This window comes from Pimephales promelas, chromosome 3, assembly GCF_988280905.1.
Source record: "Pimephales promelas chromosome 3, fPimPro1.hap1.1, whole genome shotgun sequence".
NCBI classification, from domain to species: domain Eukaryota; kingdom Metazoa; phylum Chordata; class Actinopteri; order Cypriniformes; family Leuciscidae; genus Pimephales; species Pimephales promelas.
In genome coordinates, this window is record NC_142771.1 from 33505489 (window position 1) to 33524311 (window position 18823).

General features: G+C 42.1%; 1 protein-coding gene across 7 annotated transcripts; it reads right to left on the reverse strand.

The window, feature by feature from the left end:
• Window positions 1-4651: 4651 nt before the first annotated feature.
• Window positions 4652-18422, reverse strand: elavl3 (ELAV like RNA binding protein 3). 7 transcript variants are annotated; one of them, XM_039686003.2, is made up of 7 exons: window positions 18041-18422; window positions 12337-12553; window positions 11844-11947; window positions 8770-8923; window positions 6161-6386; window positions 5711-5749; window positions 4652-5067 (listed from the first exon to the last, which is right to left on the reverse strand). In XM_039686003.2, exons 1-7 carry the CDS (start codon window positions 18047-18049, stop codon window positions 4740-4742), a joined length of 1077 nt encoding a protein of 358 aa, XP_039541937.1. In that variant the 5' UTR covers window positions 18050-18422; the 3' UTR covers window positions 4652-4739. The 7 variants fall into 7 exon arrangements, with proteins under 7 accessions (XP_039541937.1, XP_039541935.1, XP_039541936.1 ...); XM_039686001.2 differs by having other exon boundaries at window positions 4652-5088; XM_039686002.2 differs by having other exon boundaries at window positions 6161-6389; window positions 18041-18417.
• Between the last annotated feature and the right edge of the window lie 401 nt (window positions 18423-18823).

Genomic DNA, 18823 nt, shown 5'->3' on the forward strand with positions numbered 1-18823 from the left:
GTTTCACACCCTTGACTGTGATGTTTACCATTATCTGTTGCTTTTTGAACTCGTTAAATATCAAGCTGTTTATTAACTTTACAGACAATGTTAAAACTGGATAAAGACATTTCATTTTGTCTCGAATGACTGCAGCAGCTTGTTCAAAACTCCTCCGAAAAAGAAAAAGCACGCACAAAGAAAACAGAGATTCATATCGTTTATTTTTTCTGGCATGTAAAGTACAAATAATTAAACAATTCCATGAAAAAGTCCTCAAGCGTCTTCAGCTGAAATCCCAGTAATAAATATCCTAAACTAAACTGAAAGGTTTATTTTTTTCCCCTTTGTTGTGTGTTTGTTCGTTTGTTCATGTTTTGGAAGTATGAGATTTTTATTCGTGACACACAGACACTGAGATCATTTTGATCGTTTTTTTTATTATTGTTGTTTGTATGTTTTATTCTGTTATTCCTGGAAAATGGTTTCAGAAGAACGTTGCTAAGTAACTCTGTGTCCCTCCTAAATTAACCGACACAAAATACAACTGGTTGAGAAACAGAGTGACCACTGACCCCTTTATCTAGCTCAGCGCCATCGCCCGTCCCATCTCCCCCGCTGCGCCCCCAACCCCCCCCCAAACGACTCAATTTATTTCCTAGAGTGCTCTCTTAGTCGCGGGTCTGTATGGCAGCGGGGTGAGGGGTGTTTGGCGAGGGACGCTGAGCCCAGGGCCTGGCTGCGGGACGAGAGCGTAGACCCGCCCCGGGCCCTGATTCGCTACGGGGTTCTGATAGTGGCTGGAAAAACAAGACTGTGATTAGATTAAATAATCAAAACGTTTTCATATAACAAGACAAACAAAACACAGGCATTAAAGGCATAACATCTAGCACACAGCATGTATGTTTATACACTTCAATTAGTTTAATATAGCAGTGCATTCTTTGCCTATGGAGAACTTTTCCCAAATTGTAATTCTAAAGCAGTTTTTTTTGTTTTGTTTTTTTTTTATTTTGTTTTTTTAATCTATTTGTTCCCTTTAAAGAAAAACAAAAAAGGTGTAACCACATTTTGGCAAAATTAAAAGTATTTAAACTTGCAAATATAATGAAATAAACCATAAATATACACAAAACATACTTTCATACGAGGCAATAATAATAATCATAATAATAATGATAATAAATAGTTTTTAAGTTAACAATAAGTTAAAACTACAAGCTTAAAGTCGCCCAAATAATACAAGTTCATTGGCGCTATATTGATTTTTTTTTTTTTCAGTTTAAATTATTTATGTTGCAACGAAAGCTACCACAGACTTTTACAAACACAATTAAACACATTTTGATTGAAAAGAAATAATTCTAACTAATTCTAAAACCTGCATACACTGTAAGAACGGCAACTAATTATAAATAATGGAAACAAATATAAGAAATCGTACCCAATAAAAGGAAACAAAACGAAATATTCGACCCACGTGTCCTCTATGGCAACATCAACAACACAAATACGCTAAGTTAACGTGTGATTCTGATATGTAAAGGAAATCAATAAATTACAGGAAAAATGATATTCTGAAATCAACATGGGCTAAAACCGATGATATTTTAGACGGTATTCCTTTCACGGTCTTTTAGATTTTGCTCTTTTCGGTACCATAGACGGCTGTTGTTTTAGAGCACTAATAAGGGGGCGGAGGAAGGGATAATGGACATTTTTAGAGACCAGAGCTCTTGGTGCTTGTTTGATTCTTCTAATGAATCTGTTAGTTAACACTTTTTTTCTCATTTTGTTGTTGTTCATTAGTACATTTGATCCTTTCACTATTCTGCAAACCATTTCAGTGTGACGTTTAATTTCTTTTTTAAAAAATATATATATCTTTTGTTCTCAGTCAATATAAAAACGAAGCACATTGCACTTACTGTTCCATAGGAAAGTTTTTTTGTCTTTTTTTTTTAAATGATTATTATTGAAGTTGCTCAAGCGGTGCAGTATGTTTTTTTCCTGCCATTGTCCTTGGCTCTCAGAGGGAATGGGGTAAGTGGTGTAGCTAAAGGGTTCGTTTGGGACACGACGCTAAAGACCCCCCTCTCCCCCCCATTTCGGACGCCAGGCACACTACTGGGTTGCCCTGGTCACTATCTACCCCGTTGCTCGTTTTAGAGGGTGGGTAAATCTTTACATTTCGGATTTTTGTCTCCTCTAGGGCACACCACCAGGATATGAGTTGCGTTAGCGAAAGAAAAATATGTTGTTTATGTGGCGTTGTAAGCTGAGAGGGGTTCAAGGTATATCACAGTTTTTATACAATGTGAATGGAAAGAGTTTAGAGACACTTTGATATGTTATAATATATGTGTGTGCGCGTGTAAGTGTGTGTGTGCGTGTGCGGTCACACTCTTGCTAAATGTTTCGGACTGACTTTGTTTTGTTTTTTTTCCCTTCATCAGTGACAAAGCTAAAATCCCTCGGTTGGTTAGTGCTTGTCCATAGGAGCAAAATCAGGTGTTGTTGATGATATGAAGGTGGAATAGAGAAGATATGTGTTGCAGAAATTAAATAAACAAGAAAAAAATGTAAACAGTAGCCTACAATGATAGACATTTGCCTCGTGTGGTGACATACTGGCGAATATAATTCACTATGGATTATTGTGTGAGATGTGATTACATTGATAAGTGCAGCTACATTGTATTGTCAATTTCTTAACTTTTTTGGCGCACTGTAAATGCTGAAGCGTTTTTGTTTTTTTCGTCTTTTTGCCGATACGAGATGAAATGCTCTGGGTGTTCGTGGTTTTCGATGTTGTGACGCAATTAGAGCTTCACTGCACCGTCATTGAAGCAACATTTTTCACTTTAGAGAAACCATAGCGTCTTTTTTTCCTTACGTAATGCATACATTTGCCTGTCTGCTGAATCTTTTTTATTTTTGAATGTTTCGTATTTCTTTTTTTTTCTTTTTTTTGTATTTTTGAAAATGAAATGGTTTCATTGCATGTAAGTCTTAGTCCCCAACCCTCTGATCCCCTCCCTTTACACCGCAGACTGGCCCTCTGTCCCCAAAGTTGAAAACTCTGAAAATAAAAGCCATGCGGTGTGTCCAAAGATTTCCACGATTTAAGAATCTGTAAAAATGTCGCACAAGGTCTTGTTTTTTTTTTTCCGTAGATATAAAAATATATTAATCTCTAATGTAATCCTTTCAAAGAGATCATTGTCCTCTTTGGCTAACACAGCGTTATTTAGAAAAGCAAAATGTCACTTGATTTGAACACACATTTACATCTTTCAGTTCTTTTCTTCATATGATGTGAAGTTTTGCGATTTTTACAGCAATGTCTCTCCCCATGGAACGGTTTAGTTTGTTTTATCACAGGGCTGTAGACAGCTTGGGCATTGTCGTTGTTGTATCTAGGGAATTTTTCGAGTATTTTGCAAAAAGATTCTCTTTTTGTTTTTAGCTCATGTGGCTGCGACTTGCTTAAAAGGGCCTTGAGGACACAAAATTTAGATTTTATGTTTGATATGTAGCTGTTTTAGATATGCTGGGGCTGCTAAAAAAAACAGTTTTGCGAATAATAATGGGATTGATTTTAGTGAATAGAGCTAAATGTATCTGAGAGGTCATGAAGAGCAAGGGCGACCAATCCCAGTGGCCCCTGACCTCCATAACGGCTCACATGTACGTCTCAAAGAGCTGACGCAGGGCCTTTCCTACTCTCAAGCCATTCAAAGCTGTTTAAAATCATCTAATACAGTTCTGGATTTTGCGGATATGCCATCGCCATGGGAACACTGTCGGAATGCCCCTATAGTTACACAGACAACTGCATGTGGTGGAATAGATTCTAAATTCTAACTATAAAACTCAGAGTGGAAAGATACAAGGAGATTCTAGGTCGCCACCTTTTGTGAAGTTTCGCTATGCCCTCCGGTGGAGGTCCGTGTGCGTGTGTGTGTGTGTTGGTGTGCGAGTGTCTCTGTGATAAGTTGTCTTTCGGCGTGCTGAGGTGATTGTGATGACCCCCGGATGACCTCTCGATTTGTGACTACCATCCACACAGTTTGTTCAGTTGCTGTTGGGTTTGAACCTCGAGTAAGGTGTGTGTTTGGTGCCATAAGGCAAGGTTGCAACCTAATGTAGAGCCAGGAAACCGTATTCAAAGTTCTAGAAAATGCTTACATTTTTGGCTATATAACCACCTTAAATGTTGAATATATAGTTATATCATAATATATATGAGAACACTGTTTTTAATCATTTTTCTCTTTAAAAAAAATCACTGATTCAAAATGCCCAAGTGTAAAAAAAGTGACTACATCCTCTGAAGCCAGACAGGAGAGTTACCGGGGCAATGTTTTGGGTAAATTGCACATATTTGATTTTCTTTTTCTTTGACCAGTTCTTACTTTGCCTGCTGAATTAAATTAAATCTCTGCAGACATTCTCTGTCACATTCATTAGACTGTCCCTCCTCATGGATTTCCCCAGCCTCGCTTCACACCTCTGCTAATTCAATACAGGCAAACATTGGGAAGGACTAGCATGTTGTGTTAAGAGAAAAGAAAAACAACTCTACTTGTGTATTTTTTGTTCGAAACAACTAAACGTGTGTGTGTGTGTGTGTGTGTGTGTGTGTGTGTGTGTGTGTTAGAGAGAGACTCAGTCCAGGCCCATGTAGAGTGAATGTACAGGGAGCTCAGCAGCTCCCCCTACATGTTAAAGAGCAGTAGTGACTAGGCCTTCCTTCAAGCCTTGTGCTGCTTGCTGGTCTTGAAGGAGACCTGCAGGACACGGTCGCCCAAGCGGTAGCCGTTCAGGCTGGCGATAGCCATGGCTGCCTCGTCGTAGTTGGTCATGGTGACAAAGCCAAAGCCCTTACATTTGTTGGTGGTGAAGTCACGGATGACCTTGACGTTTGTGACGGCGCCGAACGGCCCGAAGAGCTGCCACAGGACGCTTTCGTCAGCTTCCGGGGACAGGTTGTAGACGAAGATGCACCAGCCAGCTCCAGTGGGCCCGGTCAGGTTGACGCCGGCTAGACTGGTCATGCTGTCAATGGTTATTGGGGAGAATCTGGGGAGGAAAGAAGGAGAGCTACCATGGGTGTCATTCTGAAGTTCAGCACAGCGTGCTTCTCATTGCCACATGCTCCTGCCATTTTTGTCTCTTTTGAGAAGCGGACGCTCGGTCTCCACAGCCTACGTAAGAAAATGGCCGGCTAACGTATTATCTAGTCAAAACCAAAACTAGTCATGTTCCCTGTTAGAAATAGTACACAGAATTCACAATGTTCAACAAAATCACGATACTAAGCAAAACAGAAACCTAGAGAGGGATGAAGGCAAATCAGAAACAAATCAACAGAAAATTGGAACTAACAGAGGAGACGCAAACGGAACCTTGTATGTCCATGCTGGTGGAAAAAAGGAACATTAAAGCAACCAAAACTGAAAAAAAAAAATAATGTTAGTTCAATACAGAAATACAGTTTGATCAAGGAATCAACCAAAAGAACAAAAAGGTTCAACAAAGCCATGCCAGAATGTCCTGCTGTGATATCAGCTAAGTCAGTCTAGTCTACTTGAAATGGTGTTTTCTCAAATCAATCTCTAACGTTATTCCTTAAGTCAGCAGGTGGTATTCCGGGCACTTTGTTTGAGCTTGTTTAGATGCTTTTGAAAGGACACCTTTTTTTTTTTTTTTTTTTTTAAATTACCTCTTGACTCCGTAGCTGGCGTTTAGTAAATTGTCGAGTCTGCAATGCAAGAGGGAGAGTGACGGAGGTGAAGATATTAGTTGCAGAAGATCCAACAACCAGAGCAAAGCTTTTTTCATGGAGCCACTTCAGCCACCAGGGGGAGCTCTTTACCGGGCACCGCATCCACCAATCGGCAGGCGCGGCTCGCCCATCGCACTGACGCAGTGCTTACAGAGCCCTCAGGCGATGGATCGAGAGTACTGCGCGCATGTTTGTGCTTCTGTGACTGATTCACGCACCCTGTGTTTTATCTCTTATAAGCAAGGCAGTTCTTTTGAAAACGTACACACTACCTCAATTGTGATTTGTCAATCCCCCTGATGGCGTGAACGTGCTGCGGTTTAAAGGAAAACCGTCAGAGGGAGAGTAGGCAGCGGTAGGGGTGTGGGCTGAAGGTGGAGGCAGTACCTGAAGCGTTGAGTCTGGTGGTGCAGAGGGCCGGTGTAGCGGCGAGCAGCTGTCTGGTAAAGCTGGGTGAGCAGGGCCTGTCCCGTCTTCTGACTGGGGTTGTTGGCGAACTTCACGGTGATGGGCTCGGCGGCACCCAGCGGCTTTTGACCGTTCAGGCCTTTGATGGCCTCCTCTGCCTCGTTTCGTTTATCGAACCGAATGAAACCTACTCCGCGCGATATACCTGCTCCGGACAGAAAGCGACGTAATGTAAGTACCGTGAATTTAAAGAAAATGGCAGATAAGTGAGTCATGTGGACCAGACTTATACTATAGTGCTTTATGATCTACTCTATAAAGCAGACAAAGAAAAATGTTAATGGACATTTTTGGTACAGTATATAGTTATGGAGAAAACATTTGGGCTGGACTTCCTTTAGGAATTTGACTTTTGGTTAACACAAAATGTATTCAAACAATCTAGCCATTTAAAAAAATTTGAAACCCTGAAGACGAAATTTGCAGAAAAAACATACGCTAAAATTGTCTTAAATGATACTCAACGCACATACCGGTATTATCCTGTTATCCGGACCCCACCATATACCATTTCGGAACTATAGTCATCCCTGATTGGTCTTAACCCCAGTGACGGGTAGGTTTAGGGGCGGGGTTAGGGGTTTGGCCATCGTCCCTGATTGGTCTTAACCCCAGTGACGGGTAGGTTTAGGGGCGGGGTTAGGGGTTTGGCCATCGTCCCTGATTGGTCTTAACCCCAGTGACGGGTAGGTTTAGGGGCGGGGTTAGGGGTTTGGCCATCGTCCCTGATTGGTCTTAACCCCAGTGACGGGTAGGTTTAGGGGCGGGGTTAGGGGTTTGGCCATCGTCCCTGATTGGTCTTAACCCCAGTGACGGGTAGGTTTAGGGGCGGGGTTAGGGGTTTGGCCATCGTCCCTGATTGGTCTTAACCCCAGTGACGGGTAGGTTTAGGGGCGGGGTTAGGGGTTTGGCCATCGTCCCTGATTGGTCTTAACCCCAGTGACTGGTAGGTTTAGGGGCGGGGTTAGGGGTAGGCCATTGTCCCTGATTGGTCTTAACCCCAGTGACTGGTAGGTTTAGGGGCGGGGTTAGGGGTAGGCCATCGTCACTGATTGGTCTTAACCCCAGTGACGGGTAGGTTTAGGGGCGGGGTTAGGGGTAGGCCATCGTCCCTGATTGGTCTTAACCCCAGTGACGGGTAGGTTTAGGGGCGGGGTTAGGGGTAGGCCATTGTCCCTGATTGGTCTTAACCCCAGTGACGGGTAGGTTTAGGGGCGGGGTTAGGGGTAGGCCATCGTCCCTGATTGGTCTTAACCCCAGTGACGGGTAGGTTTAGGGGCGGGGTTAGGGGTAGGCCATCGTCCCTGATTGGTCTTAACCCCAGTGACGGGTAGGTTTAGTGGCGGGGTTAGGGGTTTGGCCATCGTTCCTGATTGGTCTTAACCCCAGTGACGGGTAGGTTTAGTGGCGGGGTTAGGGGTTTGGCCATCGTTCCTGATTGGTCTTAACCCCAGTGACGGGTAGGTTTAGTGGCGGGGTTAGGGGTTTGGCCATCGTTCCTGATTGGTCTTAACCCCAGTGACGGGTAGGTTTAGGGGCGGGGTTAGGGGTTTGGCCATCGTTCCTGATTGGTCTTAACCCCAGTGACAGGTAGGTTTAAGGGCGGGGTTAGGGGTAGGTCATCATGGGGTCCGGATAACAGGAAAGTACCCACATACCTCTGTTAAAATCTCAGAAAAATTAGTTTAGGGTTTCATGGCCCTTTAAAGAGTAAGAAATATGGGCGGGACTTTCATTGGGAATTTGGCATTTGATAAACATTCATTCAAACTATATATCACTCTAAAAAATCATTTGTTGTCTGAACAACCATTACTTATAAAAGTAAATAGATTAAACGCAAACACTGTAAAAAAACATTGTTAGTTTAACTTAAAAAAAACTGTAACCTGGTTGCCTTAATTTTAAGTTCATTGAAATGGAAAAATTGAGTTAATTCAATGAAGCAGATTAATTTAATCACCAGAAACTCAAAATATTAGGTTATCTGAACTACATAAGTTGATTTGACAAAAGAAAAAATGTTGTGATTACAAATCATGACAATATTTTTTTACAGTGTAACTTTTCCAATATTTGAGTTCACGCAAAATTCTTTACTTACAAATATATGTAATGTGATGCATTTTTAAGTAAAGAATGTTGCGTGAACTCAAATATTTAAGTACATATAACAAAGGTTTTCTTGGTAATTTTAAGTAAAATTATTCCAAAAATGGTAGATTTAACACATCATTTTTAGAGTGTAGCCATTAAAAAAAGAGAAATGACTACAACTTAAAAAAAACGAATTCAAAAACGATTAAAAACTACAATGCTATTTCAATGATACTAAATGAACACTGCCAAGAACGTGCTTTAAAAATGTAAATAAGGTCAGTTTTGAGTTCATGTTGACTGTAAAGCATATAGCCTACCCAATTTTTTTTCTTTTTTTTTTTCGTGTCACATCCAGAGCTTTAATTAGATTTGCAATCCTCCCCCAGGGTGCGTACGCACGCTGTTTGTGGAAGTGAGGTAACGTTTACCTGTGACCTGGTCTACCAGGATGCGTGAAGTGATGATCCTTCCATACTGGGAAAACAACTGCTCCATGTCTTTCTGACTCATGGTTTTGGGCAGACCGCTCACATACAGGTTGGCATCACGTATGGAAGCTGAGCTGGGTCTGGCGTAGGACACCTACACGAAAGAAAATTGGAGCTGCAGTTTAGGATTTGTAATATTATTAAGAAGCATGCATCAAGACAGCTGTGACAGTCCTAAAACTCCCAGCAGTGCAAAACTTTCAAGTGTAGTCGAGGCGGATATGTCACAGCAGTGCCACGCTCAAAGGCGAGACATCCGCCCACTCTCTCTTATCCCTCCTTCCTTCAAATCCACGTCTCTTATATGCGCACTTCACTCGAACCAAACCCGGTTCCCTTATTAAACACTACTTCAGCTTCACAGTGCTCCTGACAGCAGAAACACGAACCCACTCTGACATTCACACTCCCCCACCCCCCAAGACACTTCGACACCCTCTGAGCTGATTTGAGACCAGCTCCCTCAGGGAGTCGTGAGGAAAATTTGATATCATGGGCTGTTTTTCTAGCCGGTGATTTTCCACAAGACAGCAGCATTTGGAACCTGTTCCGCTTTGGGATGTGTCATGTAATATAAAGTCCAATTAGGCATTTGTTTTGACGTTCAAATATTCATCTCATTTTTACATTCCCCTCTATATTTCCTAAAAATCCCCCACTGAGCCGTCTTAGTCGTATTTGAGATGCGAACAGATTTTTCCTCATAAAATATGTATATTTATGAGTTTCTGGTGGAAAGGGGCTGACTTTGATTGATGGTGTCAGTGTGTGTGCATGTGTTTTTTTGAGATAAAGAGATTGGCCCCCTCCTTCTTCTCCATCTCTCCTTTGTCTCCTCTCTCAAGGGGAAACTGCTCCTCTGGCAACCGGCAAACCAAGTAAACAGATTACAAAATGTCCAGCGTCCCTGACAACTCCCGAACACGCCCTCACTAAATACCCATTAAGAAAAAATTAAATCAAATAAAAAGCTCAAAACCAATTCATGCTAATGGAAAAGCACCATCCTCACTTTCCAAAAAAAATCTCGATGTTTTTATTCAACAGTATATTACACATACAATTTATACTTCTCATTTATATGTGGATATGTCACTTTATACAAAAACTGTACTGCCTTTACTCTATTTAAAATATATATATATATATATATATATATATATATTTCTTCCTATTTTTGTATCTTATTTATTTCTACACTGTAAAACAATATTTTCATGATTTGTAATCACAACATTTTTTTCTTTTGTCAAATCAACTTAATTTATATAGTTCAGATAACATAATATTTTGACTTTCTGATGATTAAATCAATCTCCTTCATTGTATTAACTCGATTTTTAGGCAGCCAGGTTACTTAATTTTTTTAAGTTAAACCAACAATATTTTTTAAAGTGTATATTATCATCTCTTTTTACTTATACTTTTTTATTATTTTTCCAAAAATATATGTCGTAGTCTTGTAGTCTTTGTTCCAATGGTCCTTTTGATATAAATACATTTAACGCAACATAATGTAATTTAATATAACATATTTGCGTTCTACTTTTTTAATCTGATTTTCTTTTTACTGCCTCGACCCCCTCCCTCCCCACACACTTATTTACCAATATTTAACTTAATGATTAAATTATAAACAATATAATCTAAATGTAATTTTAAAAAGTTTATTATTTTTTCTTAATATTTATATTACCTTAAAGCTTTATAAAGCGTAACCCTTTATAATCCTGTTTCCAATGCTCTTTTTACCCAGAACAAAGCATTTAATTTCACAGATTTTACCATGTTGACCTTTTATGTGTGCAATTACAGCAAAAAAAAAAAAAAAGAAAGTGAAGCGAGTAAACTTGTTTTTATAATAAATAGGAGTCTATTTTAAACGTGTTCAAGACATTTTCCAACGCCCAGTCAAGTCATTGCATGCTTCGCAATCAGACCTTGGCAGAACGATGTGTTTTTCCAGCATGGCATATGCGTGTTTGAGTCTTGCAGGCCAGTATGACTAAGCAGCGGTATTGTTGAGGCAGGGGTGTAATTGTGCAGTGAGTGGGTGAGTATACAGCAGAGACTGGAGGGGGTCGATCTATTGGAGGGATGGGATGCTGCCCCATAATTAACCCTCTCTCTCTCTCCCACAGTACAGATGGTGCCTGCAGCCCATATGGCTCCTAATCCTGTCATTGGCATTCGGCTCCCTCCTAGCCTTTGCCACTGCGCCCCGTCACCCTCCCTCCCTCCCATCCCCGCTAATATCGTCTCTACCTTTCTAACAATGGCGTATTGACATGGAAAATATGACATTTGCCCAGCTTACGGATTTGAGGGCAGTGGGCGCACGAACGTTGAATGTCAGAGAACGATGCCTGCACTGGATGAATGCACTGAACAAACAAGACAATTAGGACCATAGCAATCGGTTTAAATAACTACGCCAATAATGTTCGCCCATGGCCTTCTGGAATAACAGTGTGTAATTAGACTATGGATTATAAGGAATGAAATTGCTCTGTATGCGTACACTCTGCATCGCAGTGCATCTCCAATATGAATGCATTCAAGCACACGCTAAGTCCGCAGAAGCTGCTTAACTGCGGATTTGTTGCGATCTTTGATGTGTGGTGATCAGGTGGAGAAGCGGACCGACTGTTTTATCTCTCACTTTCAGAAGCCCAAGCAGACCTTTCCCCACCCCAAAACCCAGCTGAATTGGGGACAAAGAAGGCCCTAATTAGCCAAGATTGGAGGCAGATGGGGCTCTCCTTGCTGACCTCCAAGCCTCAGATTGCGTCTCCCTAATTACATTTCCATCACAATCACCTCTGCACACAACCCTTTGCTTTCTGACCTCCACTTTCTCTTTTCTTCTGCTCCTTTTGTCCCCTCCCACTGCCCCTCCCTTTCACCTCCCCTCCTGCTGTCACGTCTGTCTTGGGCTCTGCTTCATTCCCTACTTCCTCCCCATCGAGCGATTCGAGGAGCTTGGGCTCTCGGTTGAGGACGGGTGCACTTACTTTGATTGTTTTGGTCTGCAGTTTGAGACCGTTGAGCGTGTTGATGGCCTTGTCGGCATCGTTGGGATCCACGTAGTTTACGAAGCCGTAACCCAAACTCTGGCCTGCGATAAGACAAACAGGAATGCACTTGAAACCCACCCTTTAAAGGGATACTCCACTTTTTTTTGGGAAATCGGCTCATTTTACCACTCCCTCGGAGTTAAACAGTTGAGTTACCGTTTTCGAATCCATTCAGCCGATTTTCTGACATTTAGAAGAATATAAGTAACCAGACAGGAAAAAATATATACTATGGAAGTCAATGAGACCAGAAACTGTCTGGTTACTGATATTCTTCTAAATATCAAAAAATCGTCTGAATGGATTCGAAAACAGTAAAACCCAATCGTTTAACTCCGGGGGAGTGGTAAAATGAGCCTATTTCCAAAAAAAAGTGGAGTATCCCTTTAATGCAAAACATTAACCGAATCAAGATATGCCGCATTGTTACCTGTGATCTTGTCTCTGACTAGTTTGCAGGACTCGATTTCTCCGATACTGCCGAACAGGCTCTTGAACTCCTCCTGGGTCATGTTCTGAGGCAGGTAGTTGACAATCAGGTTGGTTTTGCTGTCGTCCGCAGCACCGTTAGTGCTAATGACGGGGCCGTTTGGCAGGCTGTTTCCGCTCGGACCATTGGACACCTGAGTTTCCATGGTGCTAATTATCTGCAGGTGGAAAAATGACAAATTAAGACCACGCAGTTTGGCTGAAAACGCATAATTTGAGGGGCGTCCTCGTTGAGAGGTTACAAATCAATGGTCTGAGGGGTAGAACAATATCCCACCTCCCCTCCTCCTATGACCTCCTCCCTCTCTTCATCTCTCCATCAGCCCCTGGCCCTGCAGATGTCACAGTCCTTTCGCTCTTTCCCAGCCCCCCTTTTATGCTATCCAGGGTCAAACAATGTTACGTCACTAAGAGGATGACGGCGTGGGCATGAGGATGGTTGTCATTTCAACTTTGCTAACAGAATTTTTCTTATTTCTTGAAAAAAATGGTAGTCTAGACAAATAAAGATGAGATGGCGGCGTTTGCACCTTGTTTATGTGAAAAGCGTGAGCGTGTGTGTGCGTGTCTGGGTCTTCGGTTCATCTGTGTTGCTGTGGACCACGTGATGTTTAATTTGCCCTATAGGGGATTTTCAACGAACAGATGTGTGCAGGTTGTAGACGCTATACTTGTGTCTTTAACGGTCCCTTTCTGTCACAACTCACGACTGGAATGCTCCTCAACGTACCCCAACACTCTAAAAAATGCTTGGTTTTAACCCAATTTTAGGTCAAATATGGACAAACTCAAACATTGGGTTAAAAATGTCATTTGCAAATGTAACCAAATGGCCATATTTGACCCAAAATTGGGTTAAAACAACACAGGATTCTGTCCTCCTTTCTTTCTTTTGTGACTTTTTATGTTGATTTTTTTAAAAACATTTCCCCCAAGGCTGGTACTCTCTAGTCTAGAATTTACAAATTGGCATGTGTAATATATGTTCATATATTAGTCATCGTAAGTTGACTGAAAGCACTCTTCCCTCGGAACGGCCCCTGGGGTGGAACAGGGTGTCTTAATTAACAATGCATCCGTGAATTTTTTTTTTGGATCCCCACAATCAACAGGCACAATCATATGCCACAAGTGTCCCTCTATGTTTTTACACTCTCAGGGGGTAAAAAAAAGGTTTTATGTAACTTTTAGGTACCAATATGCACCCTTTATGTTCCTTTTGATGGTACCAGCCCAGTGACAGCTTTTTGTCCCCTTTTTTTCTGAGAGTGTACGATGCAAATAATCAATTACAGGAATGTAATTGTAAATAAATGAAATGATAATGATATCCAATTAAGCATAAACGATCAGATGCGCAAACAGGTGAATTCCTAATAGTGTGGGTAGTCTGTTCTTTTGTTCTCCCTTCAGTCTCTTCAGTGGAATGATTTATTCTTGCCTTGAGCCTTACCTCTAACCAGGTTGCCCAGGTAACAGCAGCTTGACGACTGTTGCTATTGGCTGGCTTCTTGACTTTTAGCAAACCTCACACATATGTGTGCATGCCGTATATGTGCACTCGGAGTTCGAGAACTGGTGCTCGGTTAAAATCACTTTTTGTCTCGCATTAATAAAATAAGCTTTCGGGGGCCGCCAGAATTTATATCTCAGGCAAATTGACACTGACAAGGAGAAACCTCAGGGAGGCGAGTTATTAAAGCGCTGCAAACATGAATCTAGGCAAAACTGACAATTTCACTGCCACCCGAGCAGGAATTTCCGAGGAAAGGTTGTTCGTTTGATCAATCAAATAGCGATGCAAATGGCATCTTTTGTGGCAGTAGCCCATAGCCTGTATAGTTCAGAATGTAAACCTCCTCAAACAGGCGCTGTCTAAGCATCGACACAAACAGAGCGAGTCTTGACACAATGTGACAGGATCAGGGCAAATGTGATTCGTGAACTGAAGTAAACCTCCCTATGGCAAGCAGCGACGAATGTAGTGAGTTACACAACGCACAGGCTCTTTGGCCACACAGACTGACACGTACACTGTCTTACAGCCTAGATACTAGCAGAGGTAGAGGTGGATGAGCGCTTCATCCCAAAACACACGACTCGCAGAGACAGGCGAGAGACTCCTTCCACTGTGCTCCTTTAGCATCACACACCTTATCAACTGTGCCTGAGTTTTATGCGTTATTAAAAATAGGCCTTACGAAACAAAACGTGGCTACGGAAGCAGGCTTAGACGTTCCTGTCCCAGCCTGCACTTTTCTATTTCTGGTAGAGTTCTCCCTCAATATTTAATGCACTGCATCAGCATCGCCTACACAAGGACCCAGACTCACACGCAAACAAGCTGCATCTCCTATACGCAAAACCTATTACCTTCCCACCAGCGCACTGATCAGGATAAATGACTGCTGAGATTCCTCTTAGTGAGTCTGTAATTAGAGTCTGCTGAAATGACCGTCAAATCTTGACAGTCAGACATTCATTCGATTTTTTTTCCATGAAAAAATGTCCTGTTGAATGTCACTTGGTTTAACTGCAGCCATATTTGTTAGATGAATTATAAGTTAAAACACATTTCCATTATCTACAGTCATGAACGCATCATTACAAACAGGCCTGAAAGCAGCATGAGATAAAGAGCAATCTGACTGTGAAGACGATCGGCTCACGTCACTTCCTTAATGTCCCTGTGCAGTGAGTGAGGAAGCCATTTTCTTAAAATAAACACAGTCTTCCACAAGATCCGGTGAGGTAAACAAATAAAGCACAGGGCTGATCTAATCTGTAGCTGTATGCATCATGTCAACGTTAATTTATCAGACTGCCAGGGTCAGCCAGCGATTCTCCCAGTCCCAACATTGACTGTTAACGTTAGGCTGTGGAAATTGAATCCGTACCATTCGTGACATTTCGGATGCCTAATGCAGACCTTAATTTTGATTATTTGTATTTCATAAGCGTACGTGTCTGGACGAGCCTCCTGACTGAAATGTGAACGCTGGATTGCCAATAGGCTGTTTCAGTAACAGATTACAGGATTATCTTAAACAAAAGGCATTAGCCACACTCTCACTGCAGCTTAAGGGATCACAGTGGCAGCTGTAAAACAACAGGACACAAGTCAAAACTGAACGGATAAACCATTATCATTTTTTTTTTTTACCTTTGAATTGGGTTAATTTCGCTCGTGAAATTTGCTGCGCAAAAGATCATCGACTTATCGCGCGAATGCACTATTATTTCCCATTTTCCCTAATAGCGTTTTTTTTCTAATTTATTTACTGTTTTAAATTATTAGTAGCTAATTAGAAAACGTTTAACAGAGGGAAAAGCGCTAGCAGTGTTCACGCTACTCTTTGGTCGCTATCCAGAGTGCTGAATTCGGGAGTGGCTCGCCATGCACAACAACCTTCAAAATATCCTTGGTGCCGCGGACTTCATTTTATCAAGTGGACATTAAGCTCTTGATGTCGTCTTTATAAATAAACACCTCTGCGAATCGTTTAAAATCGTTATCCCCTCGTCCTTTGATTGGACAAGTGCGCGTGTGCTCTGTGGGCATTCACAAATCCGAGCTCCTTTTTGCTGAATAAACGTATTGACACAAGCGAACAAAAGAGCCACCCGTTCCTCCTCTACAGAGACCATGGCAGCACTATGAATATTAATGTAAACAGTAGCGCTTTGTGTCGAGGCCAGAGGCTGCGGGACTCTCCGGGAACAATGAACATTGCAACTGCCTTCACTTTAACTTATTCTACAAGACAATTTATTATTATTATTAATAATAATAATAATACAGCAAACATAATAAAATATAGCTCATTTAAACAACAATAATGTCATTAAATGCCTATAAGAGTATTTCATTAATAATAATAATTGTAACTTTAATGGCCTGGTCGTAATATTTAGAAGTTAATATCATTATTTTGCTTATAAAACCAGTGTATACTGTATAATGAGGGTCTCAATTCACAATAGACGAGGCCTGTGATCCTATAACGTGCGTAACGCCCTGACAGTTTAAATACTGTCCAGCATAACGTTTTTTTTTAAACGCCGTCTTTTTCTTTGATTGACAACCCTCTTTATTAACGTTTAGTGAGGAGCTCGTACGTGTAAACCGTTGTGTTGTGTTGTGTATCGTTGTGATGTCCTTGTCCTTGAATTGTGTACGCGCCTGGAGAAGGTTATCTGACTCAACGGTTTTATGTGCTTGGCACTGCGGTAGAGGCTCGTGCTCACGGAGGACTGCGGAACAACAAGCCGAAGGGCCCGTCGTTCATTCATCACACCATCTATTGAGAATTTAAATGAAAACGAAGCGCGTCGTTTCGTATCGCCTTTTGTTCGAGGTCACTATAAAACAAGGCAGGCTGTCCTTCACAGCAGACAATTTGCCAGGAACAGAGGCCTCAAACGCAAAATGACAGGTGGTTTGTGTGGTTTTTAATAGTATTAAATAATAATTACAAATTGAGTCTTCATCATAACGAATCTAGCGGTTAGTCACGTCTTCTGGCAAGACACAAAGACCTGACAATACGCTTCATGTAGAGCAGGCCTGAAGAGTTAAACGTCATAAATTAATCCTAACATTTTAATCGCTCATTCATGGATGCGTTTCAAACACCTGTTCGTATTTACACGAGCTGTTGTTATTGTTTTCCCAGAAAATCTACGTGAAGATGGTGACTCTGAGCTCGTGCCATCGCTGTCTTCTTTTCGAGAAGACACGCCCAAAACGCTTTCCCCAAGGCCTTTGTATTCCCCTCATATTGCTTATTTACATTCTCAGTGTCGTTATATTTGTGTGGAGAAAAGGACGGAAACGCAACTCGAGAAGAAATCGCAAGAAATCGATGACATTTGGCCGTTTCCTCTCTCGCGATCTCATCGCCTCAGGAATTTTGTCCTGCCCGATTCAATCCAAACCAGTGGATGCATAATATCTCCCCTCCCCCTCTGAGTGACTCGACCCTTTTCTTTGCCTTTGCTCTCGATGGGCTCTCAGCCTCCGAGGCATCGTGTTTTGTCTCAGAGATTCAGTCTCGAGCATCCTTTCTGAACGAGCTCAACTGCCCCCTTACGCCCTTCTGCCTCCGCCGCACCTCAGCTATTTCGGAGGAATTCCTCAGCGCTCAATGTTAATAATGGCTAATTATCGCTTGAATGCGTTTAATTAACGGATGTGGAAATAAATGAGGTTCGCGTATTACGCATTACGATTCAAGTCGAACGGTACGTACGGCTGGAGAAAGCAATGTTTTGATTCCCCTCAGAAAACGAAGCGAGCTCGGCTGTAGCGATGCTCGCGCATGCCTGTATCACATTACTTAAATCCTGGGCTAATCGTTAATCTTATTTACGGAATACGCGATTAGATGTGTGCTAGTAGCCTATGTTTGCGTTTTTGACCAAATGCCGTGTATAGCCTATTATTTGATTCGCGTGTAGGCTATTTAAACAGCCTATATTTTAATGTCTAATTAGCCTATATTTTTGCTTTCTCAGTTTGGATGTCTTGCACAGATATTAGTAGCTACATGCTGTGAGGCTGTTCAAGTGGATTTTCTGGTGGTGCTGTTATTGTTTTGCAATGAGACAGACCAAAAAAAAGAGAGAAGGTAGGCTATACGTACAGTAACCATTCTTGATGTACAAAGATGATAGTGATCTAGGTCCTTCGATTTGCAGGTCTTCAGGCCGACTCGCAGAGATATCACGCCGTGGTGTGGCTCGAGAAATGCAGATGTCGGTTTTCCAAACGAAAAGAAAAAAAAAAGAAAAAGGAAAAACGACAGTCTTCGCCCAGGAAATCTCAGCCCGTGCGATTGTAGGTTTCCTCAGTAGTGTGAAAATGAGGAGAAGGGGGTTTTCTTCAGGATGATGATGAGAGAGAGATTTCTCTCCGTGTGGCGTGGGCGATGGTTCAGAAAAAAAAAAGAGAAGCAGTGATCCCCAGTAGGGTGTGTCCAGGGGAGGGTGTTGTGGATCTGCTGTTGTGTGTGTATTTCCCAGCTCCTCGCAGGCTCCTTCTGTGCCTCTGCTGCAATGTTCTTCTTTTATGTGTCCTTCTGGCTGGCAGAGCTTGCTGCTGATTGGCTAATTGCGCAGGGAGGGTACTACATGGCAGCCATTGCAATGCGCTCCTCTCCCATTATCCCCTTCAGGAGAGATCACCGCGAGAGCCCCCCGTCCCTCCACCCCCACCACCATCTCTCTCCACTCTTTCCTCTTGCCCTCCCTTTCTTCCTGCCCCCCAACACGCATGCAGAGCCGAGTGAATAGAGCTCCACCTGCACTCCGAACAGATGGGTGCAGAAAAAGGCAGGAGCCATGCTTTCTCCTTCTCTTAGCCCCTCTCTCTCTCTCTTCCCCTTACTCATGCCTCAGTTTTTTTTTTTCCCTTTCTTGATTTCACA